General features: G+C 22.3%; 3 protein-coding genes across 4 annotated transcripts; 1 reads left to right on the top strand and 2 right to left on the bottom strand.

The window, feature by feature from the left end:
* Positions 1 to 5,745: 5,745 nt before the first annotated feature.
* Positions 5,746 to 11,678, bottom strand: LOC129607640 (ras GTPase-activating protein 1). 2 transcript variants are annotated; one of them, XM_055518771.1, is made up of 10 exons: positions 11,510 to 11,678; positions 11,148 to 11,394; positions 9,194 to 9,307; positions 9,039 to 9,111; positions 8,537 to 8,946; positions 8,262 to 8,473; positions 7,555 to 8,192; positions 6,584 to 7,490; positions 6,368 to 6,518; positions 5,746 to 6,304 (listed from the first exon to the last, which is right to left on the bottom strand). In XM_055518771.1, the coding sequence occupies exons 2-10, from the start codon at positions 11,368 to 11,370 to the stop codon at positions 6,153 to 6,155; spliced, it is 2,880 nt and encodes a 959-aa protein (XP_055374746.1). In that variant the 5' UTR covers positions 11,371 to 11,394; positions 11,510 to 11,678; the 3' UTR covers positions 5,746 to 6,152. The 2 variants fall into 2 exon arrangements, with proteins under 2 accessions (XP_055374746.1, XP_055374747.1); XM_055518772.1 differs by lacking the exons at positions 11,148 to 11,394; positions 11,510 to 11,678 and adding an exon at positions 9,382 to 9,622.
* A 1,166-nt stretch (positions 11,679 to 12,844) lies between these two features.
* LOC129607714 (iron-sulfur cluster assembly 1 homolog, mitochondrial) lies at positions 12,845 to 13,947 on the bottom strand. The gene is made up of 5 exons (XM_055518878.1): positions 13,736 to 13,947; positions 13,534 to 13,587; positions 13,384 to 13,459; positions 13,253 to 13,327; positions 12,845 to 13,103 (listed from the first exon to the last, which is right to left on the bottom strand). Exons 1-5 carry the CDS (start codon positions 13,817 to 13,819, stop codon positions 13,000 to 13,002), a joined length of 393 nt encoding a protein of 130 aa, XP_055374853.1. The 5' UTR covers positions 13,820 to 13,947; the 3' UTR covers positions 12,845 to 12,999.
* Positions 13,948 to 14,177: 230 nt separating this feature from the next.
* On the top strand, positions 14,178 to 15,781 carry LOC129607686 (zinc finger protein 431-like). Its single transcript, XM_055518841.1, has 3 exons — positions 14,178 to 14,523; positions 14,579 to 14,977; positions 15,062 to 15,781. The coding sequence occupies exons 1-3, from the start codon at positions 14,262 to 14,264 to the stop codon at positions 15,454 to 15,456; spliced, it is 1,056 nt and encodes a 351-aa protein (XP_055374816.1). The 5' UTR covers positions 14,178 to 14,261; the 3' UTR covers positions 15,457 to 15,781.
* Positions 15,782 to 15,898: the final 117 nt, after the last annotated feature.

Raw genomic sequence — 15,898 nt, 5'->3', positions numbered from 1 at the left:
AACTACTTAACACAACAACAAAATTTTTTAAAATTCATTACTTATGTATTATAAAAAATTTTCAATTTAGCATGAGTTTTTCTTAAATCATTATTAAAATTAAAAAGAATCATTCATTTTCAGAAATAAATAATAAAAATGTAATAAAATTTTCTACTATTTTGAAAAATAATTTCTTTACATAACAATGTGTTTTCCAATTTACAAAGTACACTAAGTCCTCGAGATACGACATTTTGGGTTCCAGAAATTTATGTCGTAACTCGAATTGTCGTTTGAGGAGGAAAAAAAATATATTGAAACAAAAAGTGAATTAGACAAACTATGTTATAAAATAATTTACCTTTTTTTTTACAAAAAGGTAACAAAGTTTGAAAAAAAAAACAACAAAATATAATAACAAAATCAAAAAAATTCAATGATGTAACAAAAATAAATAAAATAAAATCTAAATAAGTTGATATTTTATCACTTCAATTCGTATTATTAACTACTAACTAGAATTTTTAACTAGAAAGAGTTCATTGTTGAAGTATGTGCTTTAGTCTCATCTTATAACTAAATTCGGTATAGATTTTTATTCAAAAAACAGTAAAATCTGTCAAAAAAAAACAATTTTTTTTTTAAATTTTCAATGTCGTATTAAGAACAATGTCGTAAGCCGAATAAAAATGATCCAAATTTATATCATGTCGTAATTCGAAATGTCGTATTAGAAGATGTCGTATCTCGAGGACTTAGTGTACTTATTTACAATATTTAAAAAAAAATACAATAATTTAGTATATAAGATATTTATAAAAAAAAAAAACAATATAGTAAATCTTTAGATTAAAACTGCAGCAAATAATATTATAAATGGTCTTCATTTCATTTTGTATATGAAAAATTTTATTTTTTTAAAAATAAAAATTTAATTTTAGAAAATTCCATTATTTCTTTTTTTAACTAGATTCTCTGACACTATAAATAAACTTGCATTGCACTGTCCTAAAAAAAAAAAAAATAGAAAATATTTAGAATATTGCATTAATATTTCTATAATTAAATTTATTATATATAAAAAAAAAAATACTTAAATAAAATATAAACATATAGCTATAATGAAATTTATATATTCTCAAAACTTTAAAATTCCAATAAAAATGCTATATTTACAAAAATTTTAAAATCAAAAAATACAAAAAAAAAATAATAATTCTTGTTATTAAAACATTTAAAATAGTTTGAATTCTTGTTAAATAAAAAAATTTTTTTTTTTTTTTAGAAATTATTATAAATTAAATATTCATATAAACAAAACATGTAACAAAACAATATATCATTACATTTTAAAATACAAAAACATTTAATAAATAATTATTATATTTATATATTCTTTATTAATACAAATTATATAATTGTAAAAATATAAAACAAAAACAAAAAAAAAATTTTTTTGTATAAACTTATTTTTGTTTATTTTTTTTCTGTCTTCATTATATTTAAAATTCAAATTATATTCTAATGAAAAACATAAAAAAAATGTAATTTAAATATTTTAAAAAGACACAAAACAAAACAAACAAAAAAAAAGATCTTTATATATAAATTTGAATGGTTAATTATTATTATTATTAATTATTCTTATATAATGAAAATTTATTTTATAAAATTCTTATTGTTGCAAAATAAATTATAATATTATTATACATACATATATAAAAATCATTATATACAAATATTGTTAATAATTGAAATTAAAACAAAAAAAAAAAATAGTAAAAAAAAAATTTGTTTTGAAAATTTATACTCTCCCAAAAAAAATTTTTTTCAGCTACAATATGATAACAATATTTTTCTTATCATATAACCTTATCATACAATCTTATCATATGACATAGGATTAGTCAATTTAGAGAAATTGATTTTTGACAGAACCAGAATTTAATCACTAATTCTAATAATTTTTTTCGTTTTTTTTTTTTTTTTGTCATTCACTGAAAAAATAATATTTGGTAAGTATTAACTATTAAAGAGCAATCAATTTAACACTGAACATACCATAACGGTTGCAAATGAACCATTTTGAACTTTTGCATTGAAAATGCACGTATAATTTTATTGCGTTTGCACATTTGACTTCATGACTTTTTCTAAGTAATTAATGTGTACAGTTATAACAATTTTTTTTTTGTTTGTTTTGTTTTGTTTATTCTGAGTAATTCTTGTTGTATACCGATATCTACCACAACGGGTCATTTGACCCGCTATGGTAGAAATAGGTATATATTAAGTCTTTGATATGATTAGTGTTAAAGATTCAATTGTCTAATATTAATTTTCTACAAAAATTTGTTTAAAATATAAAAATTTCCTTTTGAATTAATTCTACTACATATTATTTAAATAATTATGATGATCTGAAATATTTAAGAAATTTTCCTTATTATGATCTCACAATATTGTGATAAGATTCTAATTAAAACAATTAAGCTTGTATTCTCAAAACTTATATTGACTTGTTTCTGTGTAATCAACGACATTCTTCTATGCGAATCACTTGAGGTAAATGAATAATTAATTTTTTCTGAAATTAATAAATTAAAATTATTAATTATTTAAATAATAATAATAATAAAAAATATATAATCATATATATATATAATTAAAACAAATTTTATTGCTAAATAATTCAATATAATTTATTATCCAATAGATGTAAGACAAGTTTTGTGTATTTTTATAGGTTTTTTTTTTTTCTTTTTTTTCGATCTTTAATTAATTTTGTTTCATACATATATTATATATATTTATTTATATATTTTAATAATAATAATTTTTATAACTAGAAATATAAAACTTAAGTTTCTACAACGGTTGTTTTTTTTTCTTTTCTTTATGTTTTTGTTTTTTTTTTTATTTAAATTTTATTAAATCTGGTAATTGTTTACAAATATTTTTTTTTTTATTATTTATTTAATATTTATTTTTATTTTTTTTTTTTCAAATATGTGTCGCGTTTTAGTTCAATAAAGAGGATGAAGTTTTTGTTTTTTAAAAAAAATTTTTTGTTATATTTTTTTTATATCTATTTTGTGTGTTTGTTTTGTTTGTTTCTAAGAATTTGTGTTTTCGATTTTGTTTTTGTTTCCTTTTTTAATACACTAATGACTAAGAAAAAAAAGAAATTTTTTTTTCAATTTTTTAAATATTTTTTTATTTTATTCTTTTGTTTTTTTTTTTTAAATTTTAATTTTAATATTAAATTAGACGTAAATTTTTTTACGAATAATTAAATAAAATATCGATTCGTATTTTTTTTTATTTTTTGTGTTCTTATTTACCCGACAATTTAAGAAATTTTTAATTTTAATTAATAAGTTATAAAATGAAGTATTAGCAGTTTTTTGTTACTTTTTAGGAAGTATTAATATAGTGAAAATAAAATGATTTTATTTGATAAATCATTTGATAAATTTAAAAATAAAATTTTCCAATTTCTAAAAATTCAATGTTAGAAAGTGTACATAATCCATTTGTAAAGATATTTTAGAAATTGGATTTTAAATTTAAAATAATATGTTTAAATTAATGAAATAAAATTAATAGTTTTACAACAAATACATGGCATTAATTTTTAGCCCTTTCAAGCTATTTCAAATATTCTAAATGTATACTCGAACATATCAGATCAGATTTTAATATCATAATTTAATATAATATATAAATTATAAATTATTGATATTATAATTTTAATATGATATTAAAATTATAGAGATTTCCAGTTAAAACTAATATAATTTCAAATACATCGAGATGAATAACATAATTTTTAAAATTTCAAATAACAAATACATATTAATCAAATAAAATGAAATAATTTTCTTTAATTTAATACTTCCATAAAAAATATTTTAAATATTGTCAAAATAACTTATAATTAGTATGTTTTTTTTGTTATGTTTTCATTACATTTACATTATTTTGTTTTTATTTCTTTCTTTCATTGTTATTTGTTTAATTCAATTCTCTCTTTGATATTTGTTAATATTGTAAATATCAATTTAATTTCATTTTAATCTTTGATCATGAGAATATTTCTACACTTACTATATTCGTTTATTATTCCCTTTCTACTATCGATCAAAGGTCTATATAATAGTTTAATCAAGAAAATAAAATAAAATATCAAATAAAGGAATAATTATAAATAATATACGAAAAAAAAAAAAGAATTTAAAAAAAATAACTATTATCGATCATATTTATTAATTTTTTGTTTTTCTTATTTTTTATAATTTTTTTTTTGTATCAAAAGAAACTTTTTATTCGGTTAGTAATTGACTTTTAAAAAGTTTTTTCTTTTTTTTTTTCACAATTTTTTTTTTGTTTTATTTTTTTTTTTTTATTTATATAATATTAATAAAATTTAAATATTTAATTAAAAAAAAATTAAAAAATAAGTATGTTATAATTGAATCATGGAATCAATAATTATTAGTAAGAATTTATTTTGTAATTATAAATTTTGGTTGACCGAAATTATTTTGTTTTTTTTTTATTTATGTGTTTTAAATATTATTTTCGTATCACAATAAATATTGAAATTCTGAAATTTTTTATTAAAGAATTTCATATGTCTATGTATGTTTGAAATATTCAATATAAAATTAGAGAAACTTAAAATTTCGAGCATTAAAAATATTGAGAGCATTTGAATCACTTAAATAAATTTTTTTTTTTTTAATTAGACAAAACAGTTCTTTAAATTATACAACAAAATACATTAAATTTATTTAAAAAAAATATCAATTAAAAAATACCACAATTTCATTTGTTTTCTCTTTAATTTTAAATGGATAATAGTAAGTGGATATTTGCATTTCAATAAACAAAATAAATAATAGCCAAAATTAGGAATTGTAGAAAATTATGAAAAAAAAGGTAAAAAAAATTTAAAATTTAAAAAAAGTTAAAATATTAAAAATTTTATTATTTCTTTTTTCTTAATTTATTCTTCATTTTAGGTCTTCTCCAATTTCTTATTTAATAATAAATTATTTATTAAAACCAAAGTAAAGGTTTTCTTTGTTTTGTAATCTATACTCTATAAGTTTTTGTTTTACTAGTACATATTATCATTTTTGTGTGTGTATACATATGTGTGTATTTTATGTGTTTTCTTTATATAAATCAAATACCTTTGGCCATAAAGCATCACGCTATATTGTTTTTATTATAAGTTTTTATAGTTTTAAAATAAAAAATTTGATAAAAAAAAATTAATATATATATAAAAATTTAATATATAAATATAAGAAATGAAATATTAAGCACCAAAAATTTGAATTTTGCTTTTTGATTGTTTTTAATTGAATTTACAATTAATTAAATTACAACCAAAATAAAAGTATAAAAAAAAGGTTTTTAAACATTTTGTTAAAAAGGTTTCTTGTGTAAATAATTTTATAAAGAAATTTCTTATTCAAAATTATTTAAAAGAAAAAAATAATATTTATTACATTAATTTATTAGTTTTTTTTTTTCAAACAACCATTAAATAAATTTTATAGATTATTTTGAAATGAACATAAAATTTAGAAAAAAATTCATATTAGAAGTAAATCTATCTATATGTCTTTAGGATCAACATTTTTATGTATATTTTTAATGTAAGATCATTAGTTGAAATTTTAAATTCAAATAATGCTTTGAAAGGAAAATTTAACATGAAAAGAAAATTTCCTATATTCTATAAATAAATGCATATTTTTCCAAAAAAAAAGTAATTTTATAATAATAACAAAAATATTAAAATTTATGAAAAAAAAAAAATCGTTTTATTGATATTTTGCGTTAAACTGACTTAAAAATTTTTGTGACAAACGATTGTATTTTTTTTTAAGATATTACGAGTACATAAAGTTTTTTATGTAATAATTACATATTTATAATTCATATACAATATAATTTATAAATATAAATTAGTATAACTTATTTTTATTAATGTTTAAATTTTTTAATATATATTTTTGTTTGTGTGTTTTGTTCAATATTGGCGTTGTATGTGATTAACATTTAGATAATTTTCTTTTTTTCCTTCATTTCCATTATTTTACTTAATTTTTTTTCCTTTTCTTTTTGTGTTTTTTTTTTTCATTTTACTACTTTTAACTTATCATTTCCTTATATTTTAATTTGTGCTTTGTTAACATATCTGTAACGGTAACAAGTTTTTTAAGAGATGAATTTGTTTTCATAAGTTGTTGAAGTTCTGGTAAATATGACACACATATATGATGTAATGTTGCTAAATCTCGTCCTAAAATATTTATGATTTTATATTAAAAAAAAAAAATTAAAGAATGAGAATTGATAAAATTACCTGTATCTGCGCAAATATTATTTGCATTTGGTTCAATATATTGACCGGGTGGAGGACTTGGATCCGTTATTGATGAAAGTTGATCCATAAAAACGATCATTCGTTCTTTATTTTTTAATATGAATGGATTAACAACTTCCATATATGGTTCCTAAAAAAAATAAATTAAAACCAATATTTTAAAATCAATTTCAATATTTTACAAATAAATTATACCTTTCCACCAAATTCAACTAAATTTGCCAAATTCTGTAAACATTTAGCTATCATTACCAATGAACGTGTTGCTGCAGTCGGTGGTGTTTCGTTAACTAAACTGAATTGTCGTGGATTTAATAGAGCTGGACATATTAATCTTAAAAATATAAAACCGGAGACAACTCGTGTTCTAACCCATCGTTCTGTTGGCCATTTGGCAACAACAGATTTTTGTAAACAATTACAAATATATCTTACAGTTCGTGGACATGCATCTGGTGAAGTGAATATCGATTGTGTAACTTGATCTAAAATTTGTAATAAAAATTCTGCATTTGAACAAGCATCGTCATTTACATCCATCTTAGTCGGATTCAATTCAGCTGACTGCTTTGTTTCTAAAATTTTTTGTATTGTTTCCGATACTGCTGCTATTAAGAAGCCTGTACATTCAGCACGCATATATAAATCCATTAGTGTTGTTGCTAATGATGCACCTCTAAATAACGTTGTTGTTTCACTTTCACGAGCAATTTCTGCTTGACAGAGTACACGAATTAATTCTGTTTCACGCTTTTCATTACGAAAAACACGTAATAATGATGTTGCTAATGGTATACGATCATTATGGCATAATTCAGCTAATGCTTTTACAGATGTTAATTCTTGTTCAAGTAATAATTGTTGCAAAGGACTGTATTCATCAGATGGCATAATAAGATCATCTAAATAACGCATTCGTAAACGTAACGAGCCCCATTCACTAACAGGAGTCATCCCAGTTAATGAATACCATTCTTCAGTTTCTTGACCATTTTTCAAATTGGCCAAATCTATTGTCAATTCTGCTACTTCGGAATCCTTACCACGTTTACCACGACTTAATACTGTAATTGTTAATATGGCGACATCTGGTGGCACATCGCTAAAAAAATTTAAATACAAATATATTTTTAGAAATTTCGTTTTTAATTTCAAACTATGCTTACTCTAAAACAAATTCTTCCTCCCAAACTGGATCAGGTGCAATTTTAACTCTTGTTTTACCAATTTTTACTTGATTTAATGAAATACTACAATATGGATGTGGGACCAATTTGAATGGTAATCTATGTGCTTCAAGCACATGTAAATTTAAACATCTTAATTCTCTCAGACTTGGTACTTTTAATTGAGCACGGCTCAATTGTGATACACATTGTGGTTTTAATGCATTTATCCATTCGACATAACTATCTTGACTAGGTGCACATAAATATGTTACAGTTGCTAAACATGGTAATGCTCTTTCAACAATTTGAAAACAAAATGAACGTTCCCAAAGTGAATCATGGCACTGATATAAATAGGCGCAGGATAAATCAACTAATCCTTTTGGTTTTGTCTTTTTTGGATTGTCATAAAAGCATAAATGAGTTTCAGAAGACTCACTTATTAATGCAAAATATAATTGTTTCCATTTGGCAGTCTTATCTGATTTTTTATATAAATAACCATGATGTTTAATACCTTTAATTTTTTTCAAACCAATTTGATCACGACATTCTCGTAACGTAGCATAAATTTTCTCTGCTTTTTCAATTGGATGAAATTGTGATTGAAATTCTGGTTGTGATCCATTAACAACCTAAAATTTTGTTTCATTATTTATTTTTATGTACGAAAATTTTAAATCTTTAAATAAATTTCAAATTACAGGATTAGTTAGCGTTGCTCCTTCAACAATTTGTTCTTTTCGATATCTTAATATTACTGCATCCAAACATTCAAATGTTCTTCCGCCCATTAGATATCGAACTCCTTTTTTCTCAATTCTAAATCTTTGAATCGTATTTTTTATATGAAAAAATAATGAGTAATCTCCAGGGGAATTATCACTAGGTCGGACTAGAAAACTTCCAGGACCAGCTAAAAAATGTATTTATTTTCATATAGATATTTCAACTGAAAGAATAAAATAAATGTTTATACCTTTAACTAACATATCAACAGCTTCATTTTTTGTGCAATTTGGATGAAACCATGGAAATACTGTATTTGGATCTATAGCTGGATCTAAATCTTCGACTAATTCTCTAAATATCATTCCTTGCTCACCAGTTCGATGTGCTGTTACCCAAAGCCAACCATCACCCATATCGTTGTGAACGAAAAATATATCACCTTTTTGAAAACTTAATTCATCAGTATCAGGCATTTTTGTATATGGTAGAATTGCCACAACACGTTTTTTATCATTTACCGGCTCTGGCGGTGGTACCGGATATACCAATCTTTCACGTTTCAATAAATCACTACATGATGTATAGTAACCAACTAAATCACTTAGTGATACAAATTGACGACCTCCAATATAAAAATCACCACAAACTGCGGTAATTCTGCAATTTTTTAAATAAAATTATTTAAAATATGTATAATTTATGTAAAAAATTAAGTTAATTTTTTTCGTTTCATATAAATAAAGAAGTACCTGAAATGATTAATACCAGTACGTCCCAAATAACTGAGTACATATGAACCAGGTTTTCGATCACTCTCTCTTACTAAAAAAAAAAAACACAAAAAAATTAAATGTATTTTCTATTTCTTCATAAATCTTAAATTAATATTTCTATTATAATTTACCTAAATAACTTCCAAGTCTTGCAGCACCTCTCAATCTATGCTCGGTTGAAAATCTGTCCAATCTACCATGATACCATTCACTCTCTGGTGGTGCAATAATTGCTGGACGTTCACCTAATTTAAAGAGAATTATCATTAGTGTTTTTAAAGACTGGTAAATCGGGAAAAAAATGCAAATTTTTCCTTACAAAGTCCAAATAATAATATTTCTTGAGACATTTTAATTCTGAATTCTTGATTGCAAACAAGAATTTATTTAGTAAAACACAATTATTTTAGGTACCAAAAGTTATAAAACAAAATATTGAATTTTTCAATTCGAAACTAAAAAAAAAAGTTTATTGCATTAATAAATTTTCCATAAATAAATCAACCATTTTTTTTTCGTTCCTTATTTAAACATAATACAAAAATCTTGATATGAAAAGCCAATCACACATTTGAATTGATTGAACTACAAAGAGTAAATGAAAAAATCCCATTTCTTGTATATAAAGAGGCCTATATCTTCATAATTTATATTCGAAAAAAATAAACAAAAGCTTTTTTATTTCTTATTAATTTTCTTTTATATTTTTTTCAATTCTCATACGATAATAATAATAACATTGCAAACTATTGTTATTTTTCGACTGAATGCTTTAATTAATTATTCACGCGAAACCATCAAAACCAAAAGTAAGAATATTTTAATAAAACAAATATGAATAAGAACACAATTTAGGTATGTACACAAAATAAATAAAATAAAAATTGAAGTAAAATCGAAATTATAATATTTTTATTTGTATAAATAAAATATTCTATTAATTATTTTTATTATTTAATAAGTAATTAAAATATATTTCAAGAAACAAGTATTAAATAATCAATTAAATAATTTTAATAATAACTAATATTAGTTATAATTAATATTCCTTTAAAAATTAGAGAGCACAGAACTATTTAAGAGGAAAATTATTAAAATCAATAAGGAAATAATCGATTTTTTTTTTGTATTACTAAGATGAAAATTGTGTCAAAAAGTTGAAGACTACTTATAAGAAAGCAAATTTGATTGTAAATTCTTCAAAATAATTAATAATTCCAAACTGAATAAGATTTTTACAGCTTTGTTACATAAAATTCCTAAAATTTTATATAAATAATAGAACATTTCAATGTATTTTAATAAATTAATAGTAAAGTTGAGAATAAATTATTAAATTTTTTTGTTCGTAAGCAGGGCATAATATAAAATTTTTAATATTTTATATTAAAATAATTAGGTATACTAGTTTTGAATTATAAAATTTATTAAATAACACCTTAATACTCTCAAATATAATATGCGCAATTATTTATAAGATTGTTTTTTAATTCAAGTATAATACACTAACCCATTTTTCTTTAATAAACATAAAGAAGTAGAAAAGAATTGATTATTTATTTTAGGAAACATGTTATTTTTATCTATTGATAAAGATTTTCATAATATAATGATTGACATTTAAGTTTTAGAAAGTTTAGAAATAGGAGATTTATTTTCATTGAACTGCGCAAAGTAGAATTTGACCGCAAGTTTTTTTCTTTAATTTCACTACACTATAATATGTACACATATAGGTACCTACTATTATTAATATAAATAGATACAAAATAAAAAATTCATAATTCCATTACAAAAAGTTCTATGACTCATTGAAAAATATTTACTTTTTTTATGATAGTAGGTTATTTCCACCTATTTAATATAAGGTTCTACGCTGAAAACCAGAATAAATTACAACATAAAAAAAATGGACAACAAAAGGAAATCAAAAAATAATATTTGAATTTTCTTTTATATTTTTTCAGTATAACAAAAAATTTATGGAAAAAAAAAAGTTTCATTTCAATAAACTGAGATGTAACACAATTTGTACCTATTACAAGTTCACGAATGATTTAATTTTTTTTGTTTTTCAAATCTTACCATTTAATAAATTTGGTCCATCAAATTCATCTTGATCTAATTCTTGTGCTAAATCAGCAAGATCAAAACCTCCAGCAGTAGTTGCATTACTAATTATATTAACACCACCACCACCGACACCGCCAACAGCTCCATTTCCACCATCTTCCGATTCTGTTGAAGGTGATTCTAATTTATCCTTTTGGATAACAACCACACCTCCCATTCGTATTAAATCTGCCATTATGTACTAGATATTTATCGTTGCCTTTTATTGTTTTTGATAAAAAAAAAAAAATTTTGAATGAACTTTTCAGGCGTCTTATTTAAAATTATTTTTTTATATGAAAATTATATCGTAATATTGAAAATTTTCTTTTTACCTTGCGTAAAAATTTCTTGAATCATTCAAATTTTCAATATAAATTTTCAATTTTATGTTAATGAATGTGTAAGATTAAACAATACACATTTTATGCACAGAGGCACCGGAAGAGAGATCAATGCCCCTTCATTTTCCTTCGTCTTCTCCTTCAAAATTACTTTTATGTTCTGATTAATTTTCCAATTCCAATTTTCTTTATTATTAAAGGTTTTGGTGTTAAATATTTTTCAAAACAGATATATATTCGATATATTACATTTATGATGAATAATGTTTCAGAATGTATTGTAATTTTACTATAGTCGGATAGCAGGAGGTCATTGTTTTCACTATAGCCAGACTAGGTTTAATTTTTTTATTTGTCTTGTATATTAAACCGGAAAATGTGAATAACTTTTAGATACAAATAACAAATACTAACATTTAATTCACCTTAATGAAATAATAAACATTTTCTTAACTACTTTTAATTAAACAAAGTGCAGTTTTTTCCCTTAAATTAAAAAAAAATTAGATATTTAATTTGTTCCACAACACGAAAATCCAAAATGGCTGGCTGGTCTTTTTCTTTCTTAAGTTGACGTCTGCAATTTTTATTTTCAAAAAGAGACATTTGTCTGACGTTTAATATGTCATATTAAATACGATATTAAACTGACATATCAATTTTTTAACGATAAAAGCAAGTATATATTTAAGGGTTTTGCAAAAACAGAGTTCAAAGACATGACACTATTTAGTATTAAGATTATTTGATGTTCATATTTTTTTCGTTCACAATTTATTAGTAATATTCTGTAAACAATACTCTCCAATTAACACTGCACAGAAAAATACATAAACTGTTTAAAAAATGTTAAAATTTTTTATTGCTTTTTTGGAACTGCGTTAGTGCATTGTTTTCTGCTTTAATTTTTAAATTAAAATTCCAATTTCGATAAAGAAATCAGGATCATTCTAGACAAAGAATCACAATTTAAGTAAAATGAATACCAAATTACTGTAAGATTAAAACGATTGTTCTTAATAAAGTGTTTTTATAAACATAGCTTAGAACGGAGTTTTTCCAAATTTGTACGGTCGGTCTGTAAACTTGTAGAGTGATAGTACCATTTTCTATTTAATATAATAGAATTGCGAAGAGCAGTAAATCCAGGTTTACTTGTGCTAGTTATGTCTAATTTAGGGGTTTTTAATACTTATGTTCTTCTAAAACTAGATTTTGAGCAACTGACTCTTTTTTAATAACACTTCTTATATCTTAATAAGAAATTTGAATGTTATATACAATTGAAATCATTTTATCAGGATCAAATGATAATTTTTTATAACATTTGATTTAAATAATAATTTTTTCTATATTTACTATTACTAGAGTTTCAACAAAGCGTATATTTTTACAATAATTTTCAAGAATATTTAAATATCCATTTAGTACATGAATTTACATTTAACGCTAAATTTTCTGTACTGATCTGATTTATCAAATTACAAGCTAAATGATTCGCCACAACCACATGTTCCCTTAATATTTGGATTATTAAAAACAAATTCACTAGATAATTTCGATTCCACATAGTCCATTTCAGTACCTAAAATTAAATTTTAATTAGATATGTACTGTTTTTGCCGATTTGAACTTGAAAATAATGGATAATAATCTTTATTATCCTAGTCATTTTAAAAATTATTTGAATTTAAATAAATTACAATTTTGTTACTGAACTACATATATATTTACCTAAAAGTGATAATTGTGCCTTCTTATCAATAAATATTTTAACTCCATCCTGAGCAACTTCTTCGTCAAGTTTATCTATAATTGCAGTATTTTTTTTTTAATAAAAATCAAGTGACCTTGAAATTGTTTACCTTTTTCTTTGGCATAATCCAACGTATATGAAAGTCCATTACATCCTCTTTGCCTCACTCCAATTTTTAAACCGCTCTAAAAATGTAAAGAAAAGATTTTATTCAATTTTTCTATAAAATATTCATCAAAGTTTCCATTTTTTTACTAACAAATTCTGGTTTTCCAGTTAAGAGTTCCTTCACTCTCTTTACAGCTGACGGTGTCTAAAATAAAATGAGAAAATTAAAACTATAAATAGTCACTTTGTTTTTGTTACGAAATCAAAAGATTTAAAACATTGTTTTGCACATCTAATCATTATATTTTATTGTATGTAGCTACATAATAGAATAATAATTATTTTATGCTTACTAATGTTAAAGCAGCTCGTGTCGGTATTAATTTTCTTCCTTTGACTGCTCTAATAGTTGCTGTTGCAACTACTTTTGTTGCCATTTTGTTTTGTCTATTAAAATTTTGAAAAATATCAATAAATAAAAGAAATTTATCAATTGTTTTTACAAAAAAAAAATAGTGCGATTAATTTTGGTTATAATTGTCAAACCAAATATAAACTTCTATCAGCTGTCTGTTGACAATAAGCAATTGACTTTACAGAACTCAAAGTGACTTTTCAATAGGAAAATGCGTCAATGCAAAGTTTTATTGGTTTTTTGGGTTTTGTATACAGAATAAAAATGCCAAATTGAAATGTTTAAGTTCATATTGCAAAAGAAACGTCATTATTTGTTTACTTTGCTATGAAAAACAATAAAAATATTCTAAGTAACCAAAAATTTTTGAAATTGAAATTTTTAAAAAAATAATATCTAAAAAATTAAAAGAATAATTTTAAAAAATTATTTACGTATTAGATTTTTTACATTTTCATTAAATTATGGAAAAATATTGCCGATTTTGTGCAGAAAAACATGATCATTTGAGTAATTTGGAAAATGGTGTATGCGATTGGGTGGTAGAAATATTAAACAGAAAAATGGAAAATGTATTTGAAAATGACTATTTAGAAAATATACCACATAAAATATGTTACTCTTGCTTATGTAAAATTGAAGATATTAATTGGTTTTTAGAAAGTTGTAGTAAATCTCTTTTGCGCTTGAGACGAATCTACGAAAAGGAATTTACCATACGCCAAAGTACATGCTTTTAATTCTATATTTAAATATTAAAAAACCATTAATTCTTTTTTAGAACTAGATTCAATAAGCGAAACCAATACTAGTACAAACGAAGAAATTCAAGAAAGTTTTGAATTGGAATATCTTGAAACATCAGACGAAGATATTGTTTTAAAAAATCTAAATAATGAAGAAATTAGTAACGACAACGAATCATTTCATGAAAATAAAAAATTTGAAGATATATCACAATTAACTAATAACTCTAAAACCACCAATAATTTATCAATTAATAATAATAATACAATAAAAAGTTATTTATGTACAAAATGTGGAGCAAATTTTACTGATAGACAAAATTTTAATTATCATATGAAAAAGCATATGAATGAAAATGTTTTTGTATGTGATTTTTGCAAAAAATCTTTTATTACAAAATATCAACTTTCATCACATAGATGGATTCACACAGGTTAATAAAAAAAAAATCCATTTAACTTTCTAAATAAATTGACAAATTTTTAAATAAATATTTTCTTCAATAATATCCTTTTAGGAGCTGGTTTTGAAAATCATGAATGCGAACAGTGTGGAAAAAAATGTAGAACATCTTATGAGCTCGAAATTCATATGAGATTTCATAAACAATTAAGACAATATCAATGTGAAATTTGTTCTAAGTCATTTATACTTAAAGTTCATTTAAAACAGCATATGGTAACACATACTGGTGAAAGAAATTTTATATGTAATGCACCAGGTTGTAATAAATCCTATACAACTGTTTCATCACTAAAAAAACATAAAGATATTCATTTAAGTGACAGTGAAAAGAATATATCGTGTGAGCATTGTAATAAAAAATTTTCAATGCAATTTATTTTGAAAGATCATATTCGAAAATCTCATAGAAAACTATTAACAGAATCAGTAAAAGAACTAAAAACTTAAATAGCTCAGTGAGTGGAAATTTGTTTCATGTTAACATCAAATCCTTACAAAGCGGTAAAAGGTAGGAAATTCTAATACCTTCATACATAAGGGAATTGTCCAGTTCTACTCTACATTTTGTGTGTTAATTGAAGATTTTAAAATAATTTACAAATCATCAGACCAAAACTAGTTTCAGCCTTATAACTGGCAGAATAATTTTCTATTACGTATTATGTGCATCTAATATTTATAACATTAATTCAGAGAAACAAAAATAAAGTATTGTTTATTTTATTGAAGTATTTTAGTAATTTTCATTGAATTGAATATAGTGAACAGTTTTTTTTTTCACAAACAATAACAAAATGTATGGCAACTTAATTTTATATTGCTATACACAATAATGTCTAAGTAAAATCAAAAATAGTTGCTATCGTTATTTCTATTCCCAAGAAACGTC

Source organism: Condylostylus longicornis, unplaced genomic scaffold (assembly GCF_029603195.1).
Source record: "Condylostylus longicornis isolate FDR11 unplaced genomic scaffold, ASM2960319v2 ptg000028l, whole genome shotgun sequence".
Taxonomy (NCBI): Eukaryota; Metazoa; Arthropoda; class Insecta; order Diptera; family Dolichopodidae; genus Condylostylus; species Condylostylus longicornis.
This window is presented reverse-complemented; position numbering and strand designations above follow the sequence as displayed.

Bases quoted from the DNA above. Each gene is read 5' to 3' on its own strand.
- LOC129607686 (XM_055518841.1), top strand. From the start codon at position 14,262: ATGGAAAAATATTGCCGATTTTGTGCAGAAAAACATGATCATTTGAGT. The intron at 14,524-14,578 runs GTACATGCTTTT...ATTCTTTTTTAG, and splicing joins GGAATTTACCATACGCCAAA to AACTAGATTCAATAAGCGAA. The intron at 14,978-15,061 runs GTTAATAAAAAA...ATATCCTTTTAG, and splicing joins ACATAGATGGATTCACACAG to GAGCTGGTTTTGAAAATCAT.
- LOC129607714 (XM_055518878.1), bottom strand. From the start codon at position 13,819: ATGGCAACAAAAGTAGTTGCAACAGCAACTATTAGAGCAGTCAAAGGA. The intron at 13,328-13,383 runs GTAAACAATTTC...CTGCAATTATAG, and splicing joins GGATTATGCCAAAGAAAAAG to ATAAACTTGACGAAGAAGTT. The intron at 13,104-13,252 runs GTAAATATATAT...ATTTAATTTTAG, and splicing joins GGCACAATTATCACTTTTAG to GTACTGAAATGGACTATGTG.
- LOC129607640 (XM_055518771.1), bottom strand. From the start codon at position 11,370: ATGGCAGATTTAATACGAATGGGAGGTGTGGTTGTTATCCAAAAGGAT. The intron at 8,474-8,536 runs GTATAAACATTT...TACATTTTTTAG, and splicing joins TGTTGATATGTTAGTTAAAG to CTGGTCCTGGAAGTTTTCTA. The intron at 6,519-6,583 runs GTATAATTTATT...TATTTTTTTTAG, and splicing joins TAGTTGAATTTGGTGGAAAG to GAACCATATATGGAAGTTGT.